The sequence below is a fragment of the Carassius auratus genome, chromosome 1, assembly GCF_003368295.1.
Source record: "Carassius auratus strain Wakin chromosome 1, ASM336829v1, whole genome shotgun sequence".
Lineage (NCBI taxonomy): Eukaryota > Metazoa > Chordata > Actinopteri > Cypriniformes > Cyprinidae > Carassius > Carassius auratus.
The window spans coordinates 12,138,991-12,151,450 of NC_039243.1; the positions used below are offsets into that span (position 1 = coordinate 12,138,991).

At 38.9% G+C, this 12,460-nt stretch overlaps 1 protein-coding gene across 6 annotated transcripts in view; it reads right to left on the reverse strand.

Moving 5' to 3' along the window:
* Nucleotides 1-2,594: 2,594 nt before the first annotated feature.
* atf7ip (activating transcription factor 7 interacting protein) overlaps nucleotides 2,595-12,460 on the reverse strand; it is a 40,733-nt gene continuing 30,867 nt past the window's right edge. For 5 of the 6 annotated variants that reach the window (XM_026233370.1, XM_026233592.1, XM_026233214.1 and 2 more), the window contains 13 exons: nucleotides 11,154-11,216; nucleotides 9,846-10,446; nucleotides 7,931-8,109; nucleotides 6,640-6,786; nucleotides 6,445-6,519; nucleotides 6,183-6,244; nucleotides 5,752-5,813; nucleotides 4,976-5,641; nucleotides 4,428-4,453; nucleotides 4,265-4,322; nucleotides 3,794-3,883; nucleotides 3,679-3,707; nucleotides 2,595-3,559 (listed from right to left, as the gene is read on the reverse strand). In XM_026233370.1, coding sequence (XP_026089155.1) covers nucleotides 3,092-3,559; nucleotides 3,679-3,707; nucleotides 3,794-3,883; nucleotides 4,265-4,322; nucleotides 4,428-4,453; nucleotides 4,976-5,641; nucleotides 5,752-5,813; nucleotides 6,183-6,244; nucleotides 6,445-6,519; nucleotides 6,640-6,786; nucleotides 7,931-8,109; nucleotides 9,846-10,440 — 2,457 coding nt within the window. In that variant the 5' untranslated portion in view covers nucleotides 10,441-10,446; nucleotides 11,154-11,216 and the 3' untranslated portion in view covers nucleotides 2,595-3,091. Of the gene's footprint in view, nucleotides 3,560-3,678; nucleotides 3,708-3,793; nucleotides 3,884-4,264; nucleotides 4,323-4,427; nucleotides 4,454-4,975; nucleotides 5,642-5,751; nucleotides 5,814-6,182; nucleotides 6,245-6,444; nucleotides 6,520-6,639; nucleotides 6,787-7,930; nucleotides 8,110-9,845; nucleotides 10,447-10,551; nucleotides 10,946-11,153; nucleotides 11,217-12,460 lie in introns of those variants that run through there. The other variant, XM_026233286.1, reaches the window with a different exon arrangement.

Below are 12,460 nucleotides of genomic sequence, written 5' to 3' on the forward strand. Positions count from 1 at the left end.
GTCCCTTCAGACGAAAGGATATTGTCATGGTTTCAAGGCGCCCTTTTTATATCCAGGTCGCACGCTCATCATTCAAGCTGATGATTCATGGCTGTCGCCGGTCAGCATGATTGCTGTGAGTTGATATTTGATTTCAGACACCTGTCACACCTGAGGCGTTCCCCATAGCGTCGTTGACGTATTGTCTCGTTCCCTGTTCTCAGGGAACCAAGGTTACATTTGTAACCTGAGACGTTTTGATGCCTTCAGTGTGACTCTACAATTTTTATAGTCATGAAAATAAAGAAAACTCTTTGAATGAGAAGGTGTGTCCAAACTTTTGGTCTGTACTGTATATATTTCTTAATTTTACATAAAAACGTTGCTGTTTACAAATCATACAACTTCTTGTTAATTTCCGGTGTTAAAGAAACAACAATCTCAGACTTTTACAACATTTAAACTAAATGACTGCCATTACAGTAATAGTGTGCGGTCATTTATAAGAAAGATCCGATCAAATCACTTTTGGAATAGCTGGTAACTGAAATACGTACAAAAAAAAAAAACTTACCGCGGTGTTTTGTGGAGAAAACGCGCTCAACGTCAATTCCGTCACACCTGATGAACGCTGTTGCCATTAGATGAAATCATTCGGAGGGCGTTCCTTCTCATGAATAATGAGTATTTCGGTTCGTCACGGTTCTTCCTGCCAATCACAATTCAGACTTGAATTTTACGTCACGCGGCACGTTCTCTAACGTTGCTTCAAATTTAGAACGAAAGAGAAAGTTTTGTTTAGAACGATACAAAACTAAAGATATTGGTAAAAAATTAAGAACTACATATATACTTATATATACTTTGAAATACATATATTCCCTTAACATTGAAAACTACTCCTTCTACTACAACTAATAATATTTCATTAAATGATACCATTGTGTCAAGAATGAGCCGAGCTTATTCATTAACACTACAAAAAAAAATTTTGTCTGCTTACGAATCTGATATAAGGCTATGAGTAATTGGATCTCCTCTTTAAATGGTCTCGATAACGTTTGTCAATTATCAAATTAATAATTTAATTTTGCTGAAATTTATCAAATATAGACCTACTACAGTTTTGCTACGAGTGTGTGACTGAATGAATTTGAAGTATGCGCTGCATTGTGTACAGAAATTCCTCGTCTTTGACTGCCCCCTTGTGGCCCGTCTAGGAAGAACATTTGTTTAATTGAATAAAAAATGTGTTTAATTCTGCTTGTGTAGCACTAATCAGAATACATATTGTTCTACAGGAGCTTTACACAGTGCCTTAGATAACAGCAGGACCTTTTGGTTGACAAATGCTTTTCAATTAAATGCTCTTAATTGATAAATTAAGGTGTTAGTAAAAAAAAAAATGCACTGATATTATAAGAATAGTAGTACATCTCGATTTTTGTCAAATCTGGTTGAACTGAATAAACTGTAATGCGTTCATGGAGACAGCTGGATATCCAGCCAACAACACATTATAAGCAAGTTGTAAAGTTATGAAGGCATGGACTAACATTACTGCAACACGACTAAAGAATATTCTGCAGCCTTTTTAAGATTTTTGAGGTGGATATTAAAAAAGAAGTTTTGAATATCCAGACTTTTGACTAATGGCACAAAGTCTTGTCCACACTGAATGTTTGATCCACTCCAGACAGGAACAGACCAATAAACATGTTTTTTTTTTCTGAGAGGAAATTCCAATTCCAAACCTGCTACACTCTAATAGTATATACCAGGTTTCATCAGATTTTATTTTCTTGTTAATCTAGTCACAGCACCAAAACAAATACATCCGTTTAATCTTTTTTTTTATCTTTTCTGACATTTACTCGCGCCTTGCAACCTTCAGGTTCTCAACAATAACACTCGGATTAGTTTTTTCCCTCCATTTTCCTTGCAGCTGTTACAAAGTGTTCATTTGCATGTTCTAAGCAACGTTAACCAATGAAGAACTTTTGTAAATGTTTAGTTTTCTTCCAGTGATGGTCCTACAAAATGAGTGTAAATATATTTGTGTATATATTCAAACAACATATCACTAATATTTTATTTTATAATAGATCTTTTTCCAGTGCCTGTTTGCTTTAAAGGGTGAAAAAATGCCTTGCACATCACATCTCGGGACAGTCACTAATAAAAGCCTTGGGACTGTGGCAATGTTGTAATGACAACAGCATCTAAATGTTTCTGGATTCATTGGTCACGTAGCTTATAGCCACATGGCAGAACTCGTATCCAATACTTCTGGTGAACCGAGGAACTGCCATTAAGATGAACAAGAATGCTAACGGATAGCTTAACATTTCCTGAGACTTTCCCTTTCAGTTACTAGACTGAAACTACAAAAGATAAAAACTCAAAAGCGATAATCAAAAGGTAAGAAAAAATTTAGATAATTAAAAGCATATATCAGTGATGAAAAGAGAGGAAAAAAGGATGTGTGCTTTGACTATACATTAGATCCATGCAGGAACAGAATTAAATATTTCTAACAGGGTCTTGTATGTCATTCAATAACTCACACTAGTTTCAACAACAACAACAAAAAAGAAAAAAAAAAAAAGAGAGACTTAAATATATCAATACTTTTATTGAGTGTCATTTTGGAGTGTCTGGGTACCAGACAAAAAAAAAAAAATTCAAAACCTTTAACACCTCAGCTTTCCTGTCCTGTTGCTAATGACCGGGACCTATACTGGAACATCTGTGCAATGTATTGAATATCATTTTATTAAAAAATAATAATTAAAAAAAGAGAAAAAAAAATTCAGAAACAATACTTAACTCTGAACATTCTGCACAAGGAAAATACAATTTCAAGCACAATGCAAGCCTGATAGTTCCCTCCTCATTGTAAAATAAAGTTGAAACAAATAGTGTGTGTGTCTGTATGCACTGATGATCATTTGTATTTCCGTTTGCATTAGACAACTTATTTGAATTCCCTACATTTTCTAACACAAAGAGCAAGACTAAACCAGTGGTCTGCGCATAGTTCATTTTGTAACGGTTACAAATATCCCGTCAAAATTTCGTCGGCCAGATCCTATCCTTGTTTGCAGTTATCTTAGGATGACGTAGAGGATGCTGGGTTAATGACATCAGTGCACTGCGGTTCACAGAAAGGACCGAAGCGTCCATACACATCTTTGGCCCTGACGGCAAAATAATATGTGGATCCCGAGACAAACTGGGTCAAGGTGCACGCCATGGGCAGCGGCAGCGCCTTCACCTCCCCGATCTTCTTCCACAGTGACTGAGCCGAAGCTCCAGTGCCCGATGCCGCCCCCTGGTGGTCCTGGTGATAGGCGTACAGGTGATAGGTGTCTACAGCTGCACAGTTGCGGTCAGTTTCTGCAACACACCAGGATAGGACGATCCCGTTTTGGCTCTGGACGCGGGCCAGTTTAAGTTGGGGTTGCTGCGGAGGGGACGTGTGGGCGGCCTCAGGTGGGAGACGTGCCGGTGGCGATGGAGCCAGTGGTAATGGTGGAAGAGTGGTGGAGGAAGAGGAGCTTGGACGGGATGGAGTATCCTGAGAGAACAATAAGTGAAGGTAAGAAAGTTTACAGGAGGCACACGGTGTTAAAAATATAAATAAATGTCAAAACCATGGCCTTTGTATCTTATAGATTTTTATGGACACATACTTACCACTGAGGAACGTTGTGCTGATCGAGCTCCTGAACCAGGAAAAAATAAAACATGTCAGCATACAGCTCTGAATTTCAAAAAGTAGAATAAAAGTAAAGAAAAAAAAAAAACTCACCGGCATTAGTGGTAGAGCTGACTAAAGGAGGAGGCCCAGATGCACGCTGGGTAGTGATGGGGGAAACAGTGGCTTTCTGGACTCCTGTCACTGCACATCACCCACAAAAAGAGAAAAAATATTAGTATAACCATTAAAAGTGCAAAAAGTGCAAGAGAGATCAAAATCTCATAACTAGGATGAGGAAAACTAGAAGTGAGACTTGATTTGAATATTGACTGAACTCGATGAATCCGCATAACCTGTGGCTTCATGTGAGGGTGAAAATATTCATTGTGCAGATTTAGTCTGTATTAAAGCTCACCAATAAGAAACTGCTTGGTTTTAAAGTGACTTTTGTGTGAGCTGTGCTTCTTCATACAGCGCTACACTAATAACAACAAACAATGGACTTTTTTAGCTTTTACCTGTAAAATGTCATTAACGTGATTGCACCTTACAATACAGAAATGAAGAGCAGATGGGTTTTACCTTGAACATCGTCATCATCTTCAGTCAGATCTATCACAGAACCTTTGGGACGCCCAGTCTGTAGAAAGAGGAATACAATTTTTTACAGAACTGCACTTTTGACAAAGTGGTATTTGCAATAACATTTGAAACATCACATTGTTTACAATAGGCCATTTCTTACCTGAGAGGGTGTTTTCGCCTGATTATCTGTTAAATATGAGAGATTAATGAGATAAGATAATGAGAAACAGCCCATAACATTTTAAAATATACATTACATAATACTATATTAGTAAATAAAAGCAATGTGAAATAATCATGCAAAAAAAACAAAAAAAAAACACATAACTAGTCACAATAATAAAGCTACATTTATATGTATTTAATTAATACTGTATTATTCCATGCTTTTAATATTCATTCATTTTGTCTCATATCCCTCAATAGAAAAAAAGAAAAAATTACAAAATAGAATAAAGCACTTTTGGTCACACTTTATTTTAAGTTCAAATTCTCACTATTAAGAAAACATTGACTTTTCAGTAAATTCCAAATTTTCTGATCAATAGTTGGAAAGTTTAGGTATCATGCACAATAAATGCTTTATAAGTACTAATAAACAACCAATATGTTAATAAGCATGCTTATAAGCGCCTTGTTAATAGTGAGAATTGGTCCCTGTACTAAAGTGTTACCTCATTTTCATTCTATTCAAATCTTCTCTCATACCTGTCTTTGAGGCCAGGGCGGAGGCCAATGGTGGACCAGCTGCAGCTGCGGCTGATCCTGTCGCCGCCGGTCCTGTGGTTCCTGGAGAAGAGGCCGCTGTAGACACTCCCACCACAGCAGCACACTGCGTAGGTGTTCGGGCTGTTGTCACAGATATCCCTGTGCTGGGTGAACTGACAGTCCCTGTGCCACCCGGATACACAGCTCTGGCTAAGGACACCACCGGAACCGACGAGGTCGAGGAAGATGAAACAATACTGCCTGCTGGCTTTTGAAGGATGAAGGTGGTGGTAGGTGTAGTCGTCTTTGCTTTATTATTGCTACTAACCGTAGATATAGACGACACCGGTATTAAACTGACACCGCCAGCAGTACTAACCAATGCCCCACTTTGCCCATTTGCCATCGCTAAAGGCAGCTGAATCAAAAGGGGCTGAATAGACACTGACTGACCCCCTGATGTTGCTGGGGTGCTAGTCATGACCCCTGTACTGGGTCCAGTCTTAAGTAGTAGGGTGCCTGTCTGAGACTGGCCAGGCAAAGAGGTGGAGGAGGGAGTGGAGCTGGTAGTTGTGGAGATGATCTGTAGAATGGGTGCAGGAGAAGCTAATGCGGAGGAGGTTGGTGTAGTCGGTGTGGACAGAGGTTTGGGCTGGGCTGGGCTTGCTGAGTGGCAAAGGAAGTAAAAAAGAAAGAAATTATTCTAATCATTTGAGTTTTTAAAGTTTTAAACTAGAATTAATAATGTTGTAAGCATTTTAGTTCACAAAGCTCACCTGTTGCATTAGAACCAGTGGGTGGACTGGACAGTTTGGAATCCACTGTGGTTTTAACAGTACTGTAAAGGAAGAAAAATGGTAGGGAAATTATTAAAATAATGGCAATAACACAAGCATTTCAAATATTTACTAAAGCTTTTTGAATAAAGCGCTGCACTAATACGTGCCGTTTTTCTAAATTAGTCTTTGGCGTGTCTAGAAGGGGTTTGTGGCTAGCTATTTTATGTTCGACCATAGTGGAAAAGATGTCGGCAAGTTTTAAGTCTTGCATTCCACTATGTTGCTTTTTCATTGGTTTTCTACATAAACTTTCACTAGATACACATTTCTGACCACTGAAAAAACTAAATGATTGCAATGTCTTGGAATGGAGGAAGAACAGCACAATCTTGTGAAGACGAATAGAGGTCGATATGTGATATGTTTACCGTTGCGGGGTAGTCCTGTTGGTTACATTGTTGGCCTGAGCAGCAGTGGAGGCAGCAAGAGCCTGATTACCAGAAAACAAAGTCCATTTAAAGTTTGACTAAACATTCAAAAGCACATTTGCTTGCAATTAATCAGTGAAAATGGTATTATATTTATGGATAAGGGCCATTATTGACTTCCTGAAATCCTTATCCCATGAATCCTATATTGTTTTTCACCAAACCACTTTGACCAAGAGGTAGCAGTGATTCCCACTCTTACCTCTTGAGTTCTCTTCGAGTTCTCTGAAGCCTGATTAGCAGCACCAAACTTTTTTGCCAGCCGGGAAATCTTGGCCTAAAATGACAACACCATTTTATTGTTGTAAAGTTTCACAGACCCTATTTTTTTTAATGGTTTTTATTGGATGTAAAATACCATTAATTCTTGTATTTAAAAAAAAACTTCAAAACTCACCTGTAGTGTGTTAAAATGCTGCATCGTATTCTGTTGTTTGGTTGCATTGTCAATCTTCTCCACTCTCTCTTTCAGCTCTTTTATACTTCGGTCAAACACAGTCAACTGCAACACCCGTAACCGTTCCTCAACTAACTGCTGTACCATCTAATAGGAAAAGAGAGAGACAAAGATTAAACAACAAATATCTGATAGTCTGGAAAGTCCTGGAAATCATGCTAAATTTTCTCTTTTCTTACAGAAGACTTTTTGAGGTCTATCATTAATTTTATCTACCAATATCCATTATTACAGACAATTTCCTAAATTCTCCCAGAATTTTAAGGTTAGTTCACCCAAAAAGGAAAATTCTGAGAACCAATGTGTTTTGATCTCATGTGGGAAACAGGTTGAGCTTCAGTTTACCATATGCTTATAAAATCTTAAAATTAAAGCAACCATGTCTCTCCAGAAAACATCTTTATTCGTGTTCCAAACATGAAAAAAACAATTCTAAAAATATTTTATGTTCAACAGAAGAATACAGGTTTTGAACTAGAAGTTGAGTAAATTATGACAATGTTTTTTTTTTTTTTTTTTTTTTTTTTGGTGAACTATCCCTGTAAGATTTACTGTATTTGTGTATTTCTGTATCCCGTCTTTTTACATGAAAATTTGCCGTTGTACATAAAGGGGGTCGCACACCGGACGAGAAGCGCAGCGCCGCGTCGCGTCGCGCCACGTCTTTAAAATTCGAACACATTATTCTCTATGGGTGTACACACACCGGCGGCGCCATTCGGCGTCTGTCCGCGGCGCCCAGCTACGACTCAGAACGCTGTTCAAATTTCTGCCGCGCCACAGAGCGCCATCCGCATAGTTTTATATTAAAAAACCCAGATGTTATAAACTGAAACTGAAATTAAAGTACAGCACACTTGTTTCATTCAAATAAAACATTACAAAGTGTTTGGTTACGTTTTCAGCAGCACAGTTGCCTAGACAACAGATACAACAAAACAATAACAGACTTATTATAATAACACAGATTCTTTTCATTAATTAACGTTAAAAACTCAGCTTTTATCAATTAAAATCATATATTTAAAATTAAAATAATAGATGAAGTTAAAACTCTCCCATCTTCCTGCGAAATTGAGCTCACGCACATAGAATGTGCGCGTCCGGTGTGCGATACCTCGAGTTGTCCTAAATGTGGCGCGTCTCGTCCGGTGTGCGACCGCCTTAAGAGACTGCATGCTACAAATGCTGTGCATAGAGATGAGGATTCAGGTAAAATCAAATAACAAACCTTCTCCAGTTTATGGCGGCTCCCAGCACTGGCTGTGATTTTCAGCTCTAGCTGAGCCTCCAGCTCCTCACCCCCCAGCCTTGCTCGTTTTTCATCTCTCTCCTCCTTGACTTCTTTATCATCTTCATCGTTCACGTCAGACAATGATCTCTTAGTACCAGCAGGAGAACTGCTGTCTGCTGTTGAGTAGAAGCAGAGGAAGAGTTTAGGCTTTAAGGTACGGCGACTAGCTAAAGGAATGTTAGCTCATATGTTATGCTGTGTTCACACCAAACGCGAATAGAGCGTCTGGCGCGAATGATTTCAATGTTAAGTCAATGCAAAGGCGCGTTTACGCGCGTCTGGAGGTCTCGCGGCGCGAATGGGGCGTTAAGCGCGGCGCGGAAGACGCGAATTCGCCTTATTCGCGCGTCTTGCTCGCGCGAATGACGCGAATTGACGCGCGAATAGAGCGCTTCGCGCGAAACGCGCGTTAAGCGCGAATGGTGCTTTTTGTGCATTTAGCGTTTGACGCGAATTCGCGTCTGCCGCCCGAGTTGAAAAATTTGAACTTTGGCGTCAATTCGCGCCGCGTTAACCAATCAGGAGGCTGCTATGAGTCACTCATTCAACAATATGTTCCTGCAGCCTCGGGTTGTGCAGGAATACCCTTCTCCACTCATTCAACAAGGAGGAACGACTGATGTTGTCAGTGAGGAGTCAACCGGAGCTATATGACAAAAGTTCATATTTCTATAGAGACCGGAATAAAAAGGACGTATATATATAAAACATATTAATAGATAAATTGAATAAAGGTTTCATTTTACCCCAAACGAATTATATTTTATCTTGAACCACTAAAGAGACATCAGAGCCAGCGGCAAATGTCAGAAGATCTAGCCGAGGAAAGGCTACTCTCGGCGTATTATTGATGACGGAGCTCCCGCTGATCGCATGGAGCTCATCTCTGAGATCGGCGAAACACATTTTTTAAATAGACGCTGTCATTATAAATAAACCGCATATTTGAGTTTAAAACAACTACATTCTCGCCTGAAATACTTTTAAAACTACATTTCATGACACAATAACAGTAATATTTTGAAAATTATCCGAATAAAAATGGCGGTTGAAAATGCTCCGTGGACTCAGCTGGCAGAAGCCCCCCCATGACGCGAATTCGCGTCTGTTGTGAAGTTAATTTCACGCGCGAATCAAGCGAATTACTCGCGCGAATGAAGCGAATGATCTCAAAATGGTCAAGCGGCAAACTAGGCGCGGTAGACGCGAATTTGACGCTCTATTCGCGTTTGGTGTGAACACAGCATTAAACTTCATGTCAGTATTATTGAGCTATAACAAATATATCAAAACAATTATAGACTTTGTGTCTCAAAATGATCAAACTATTTCGAGTCTATAGAATAAGTTTAAAGGCATAGTTCAACCTTCAACAAATCCATTTAATTTACTCTTCCACATTGAACCAAAATGGTTTGACTTCTTCAAATATAAAACACAAAGATGTAAAAAATTTTGCATCTTTTTTTGTCTATACAATAAGTCCGTTTTTTTTTTAAACCACCTTAACTTTAATTGCGAAAAAAAAAAAAAACCTAAATTTTTGTTCCACTTAAGCAAGTCATATAGGTTTGGAACAACATGAGGGTGAGTAAATGTACGAATTTTATTATTATTATTTTTATTTTTTTTTAGCAAACCATTCCTCTACTAAATGATTGCAAGATAACTGATCTCCAATTGCCTGAAAGTACTTTACTTCCCCGATTTAAGTTTTTACATGAGAACATTTTTTACCGTCTCCACATATGAACTATATAGGAGTGCAAGAGTGACAATTAATATCTGACCTCCCTGAAATTATCGACCGACCAGTAGTTTGCAGGCAGGTTGATTTTCTAGACATTCTCACCTCCTGCTTTCTCAGAAGTGCCTTTTTTGTCTTTTCGGTCCTCTTTCTCATCATCTTCATTCATCGTCTCCTCACTACTGTCTTTGTTTTCATCTTTGTCTGCTTGGATTTCATCCTCTTCGCTTAAGCACAGAAATCCTTCTTTAACCTCTGGATCACAATTCAACCCCGAGGGGGAAGCAGAAAGAGAAGAAGAGGAACTTTTATTGCTCGTCTCCTTTTTCTCTTCTGCGGCCACAAGGGGGTCGTCAATATCCATAGAAGGCGAGGTAGTTTGTGTGTTGGGTGGAGAAGGGGATTGAGAGAGGGTGAAAGATGGAGTAGGGGAACAGCGAGCAGAATCAGGGGCAGGTGACATCAATTCGGTCTCTTTATGATTCAAGTCTTTCTCCTGGACTTCCTCTTTCTTGGTGTGGGCGCCATTCACCAGTGGTGTCTGAGGTCGTGAGGAGGAAGATGAGTAAGAGGCGGAGCAGGAGGAGGTGGTTGTCAGGGTGGTGTGCAGAGCTTCCAGTTGCTGCCGGTCGCTCATCTTCATCGTTTTCCGTGCACGAAAGATTTTCTTCTGAGGTTCCTCTGGTACAGCTACTTCCATTTTCACCTGTGGAAAAACGGTTGGAGGATATGGTCAAACGAATGTTTTATATCCTAAACAGGCTAGTTAGCTAAACTCCATCCAGTACTCAACACATCTGATTAATCTGACCGAGTACAAGCGCCTGCAACTGAAGTGTGGCCACAAGGTGTCACTGTCACTCATCGAAATGCCATTTCCTGCTGTTCTAGAATTTTCTCTTGGCCTCTCGATCACAAAAGCTTTCTTTAACTGTAACAAAACAGCAGCCACATCCCTGGGCTTTGACTTTGGCTAAACTATTATCAAAAAATATATATTCAAAGTAAAAGTACTAAACTGTTTAGATCTGTTTGCCCACACTATAAGTCTGAGCTGAAGCACCTTTCTGATTAACAAGTCCACAAACCACCCGCAATATGTTGTGAATGTAGTTGAAATTAACAAAAACCATCAATCTTCTTCAGGTCAATTGACATAAGTAGCGAGTTGGTAGGGCCTTAACAGTCTGCAGTGCATGTGATTTCAGAATACTGAGAGGGACAGCAGACTTTGTGTCCTCCCCCTCAACGTGATTGGTGCAATTCCTAACCAATGAGAGCAGCAGTATACAGAATCTGCTAGGGACAAGAGGAGTTCATTATATAACGCAGATTTCAAAAGCTACTATTGGACCAAACCTAGACTAGTACTTCAGGCTCGTGTTAATTACAAAAAGAAATTTGTTGTCTTACCAGGCTTCTGTGATTTCTTGTACTTTCCTGTTCACGGATTTGGAAGCCAGTCGCATGAGGATCCTAAAAAAAAATACAAATTCAAATATTAAGTTTTGAATTATAGGAAGAAATTCTTTTGCACATATCCAAACTCATTTCTGCTGCACGACTTGGATCTATTTAACTATTAGTTCTTCAACTGAAAACCTGATCCAAACATCCTTCAGTTCCTTTTTAGTACAGCTCCCTCATGTTTTAACTAGTTGTTCTCAAAATGTTATGTGATCATTATAGTTTTAAGGTACTTTACAGGAGCGCTGACAAAATACTTTGTTATCTAGTAATCTAGTCGACATACTTCGTTAATTCTATGAGTATTTTACAGAAGGACAGGTATTTAAAATTAATTATAGTATGGTGGTGTACTCTTTTACTGCTCTCAGAGCTAAAATAGCACACAAAGAATAGCCACCAGGAATAGATCTTGTTTATAAACTCATGATGTGATACACAAAAATTAGTCAAGCCTAAAAATAGTGCTACTTGACCATCAAACGCTAAAACTGTTCTGAAGATGACATCTGTCAGCCAGAACAAACAGATATAAATCAGAATACAGTAAAACTCAAAATAAAATACATATTTACAATAAGTTGCTAGCACTGAAATTAACTTGCTATTGGCATCAAAGCACCTTCCTGGATGCAAACAGTTAATCTGTCTTGATTTAATTCTAATGCTTCACATCAACTTTAGTTTAGTTAATCTCATCTCAGCTTCTTACTACACATCCCATAAAAATATCTTGCAAAGAGCTGCCAACATAAATCCAAAGGCCATCACATTGCTACAACAATCATCATCCTAGCAGGCGTAAATGACGTGGCTTCTGTATATGCCAAAATCTCTTCCTCTGGGACCATTTGCAACACCTGTCAAGGTGCCATTCATCAGGGGTTTGGTGTCTATGACAACAATGAAAAAGATCTCTACGCATCTCAATTGAAGGTTTTATAGCTTTGACTGATTTTCCATCCTAAACATCACAAACTGCTCAGGAGCAAGGAGCAAGAGCAGAGTCAGGAGCAAGACAGGTGACTAGACTGTACAAGACACAAATGAAGGTGTCAAGTCAGTTGAAGAGAGAGGGCAAATTGAGATGCCATTAGTAACCCATAAGACAAACAAGTAACATTTTCATATTCCAATATGTCATCCACCAAGAGCAGACAAATGTGACAAAAACTAAACAATAATAAAATGCATCTCTGTATTCCTACATCTCCTCAGTTTTAGGTCCATAAAAAGGACGTTCATTTTATAAA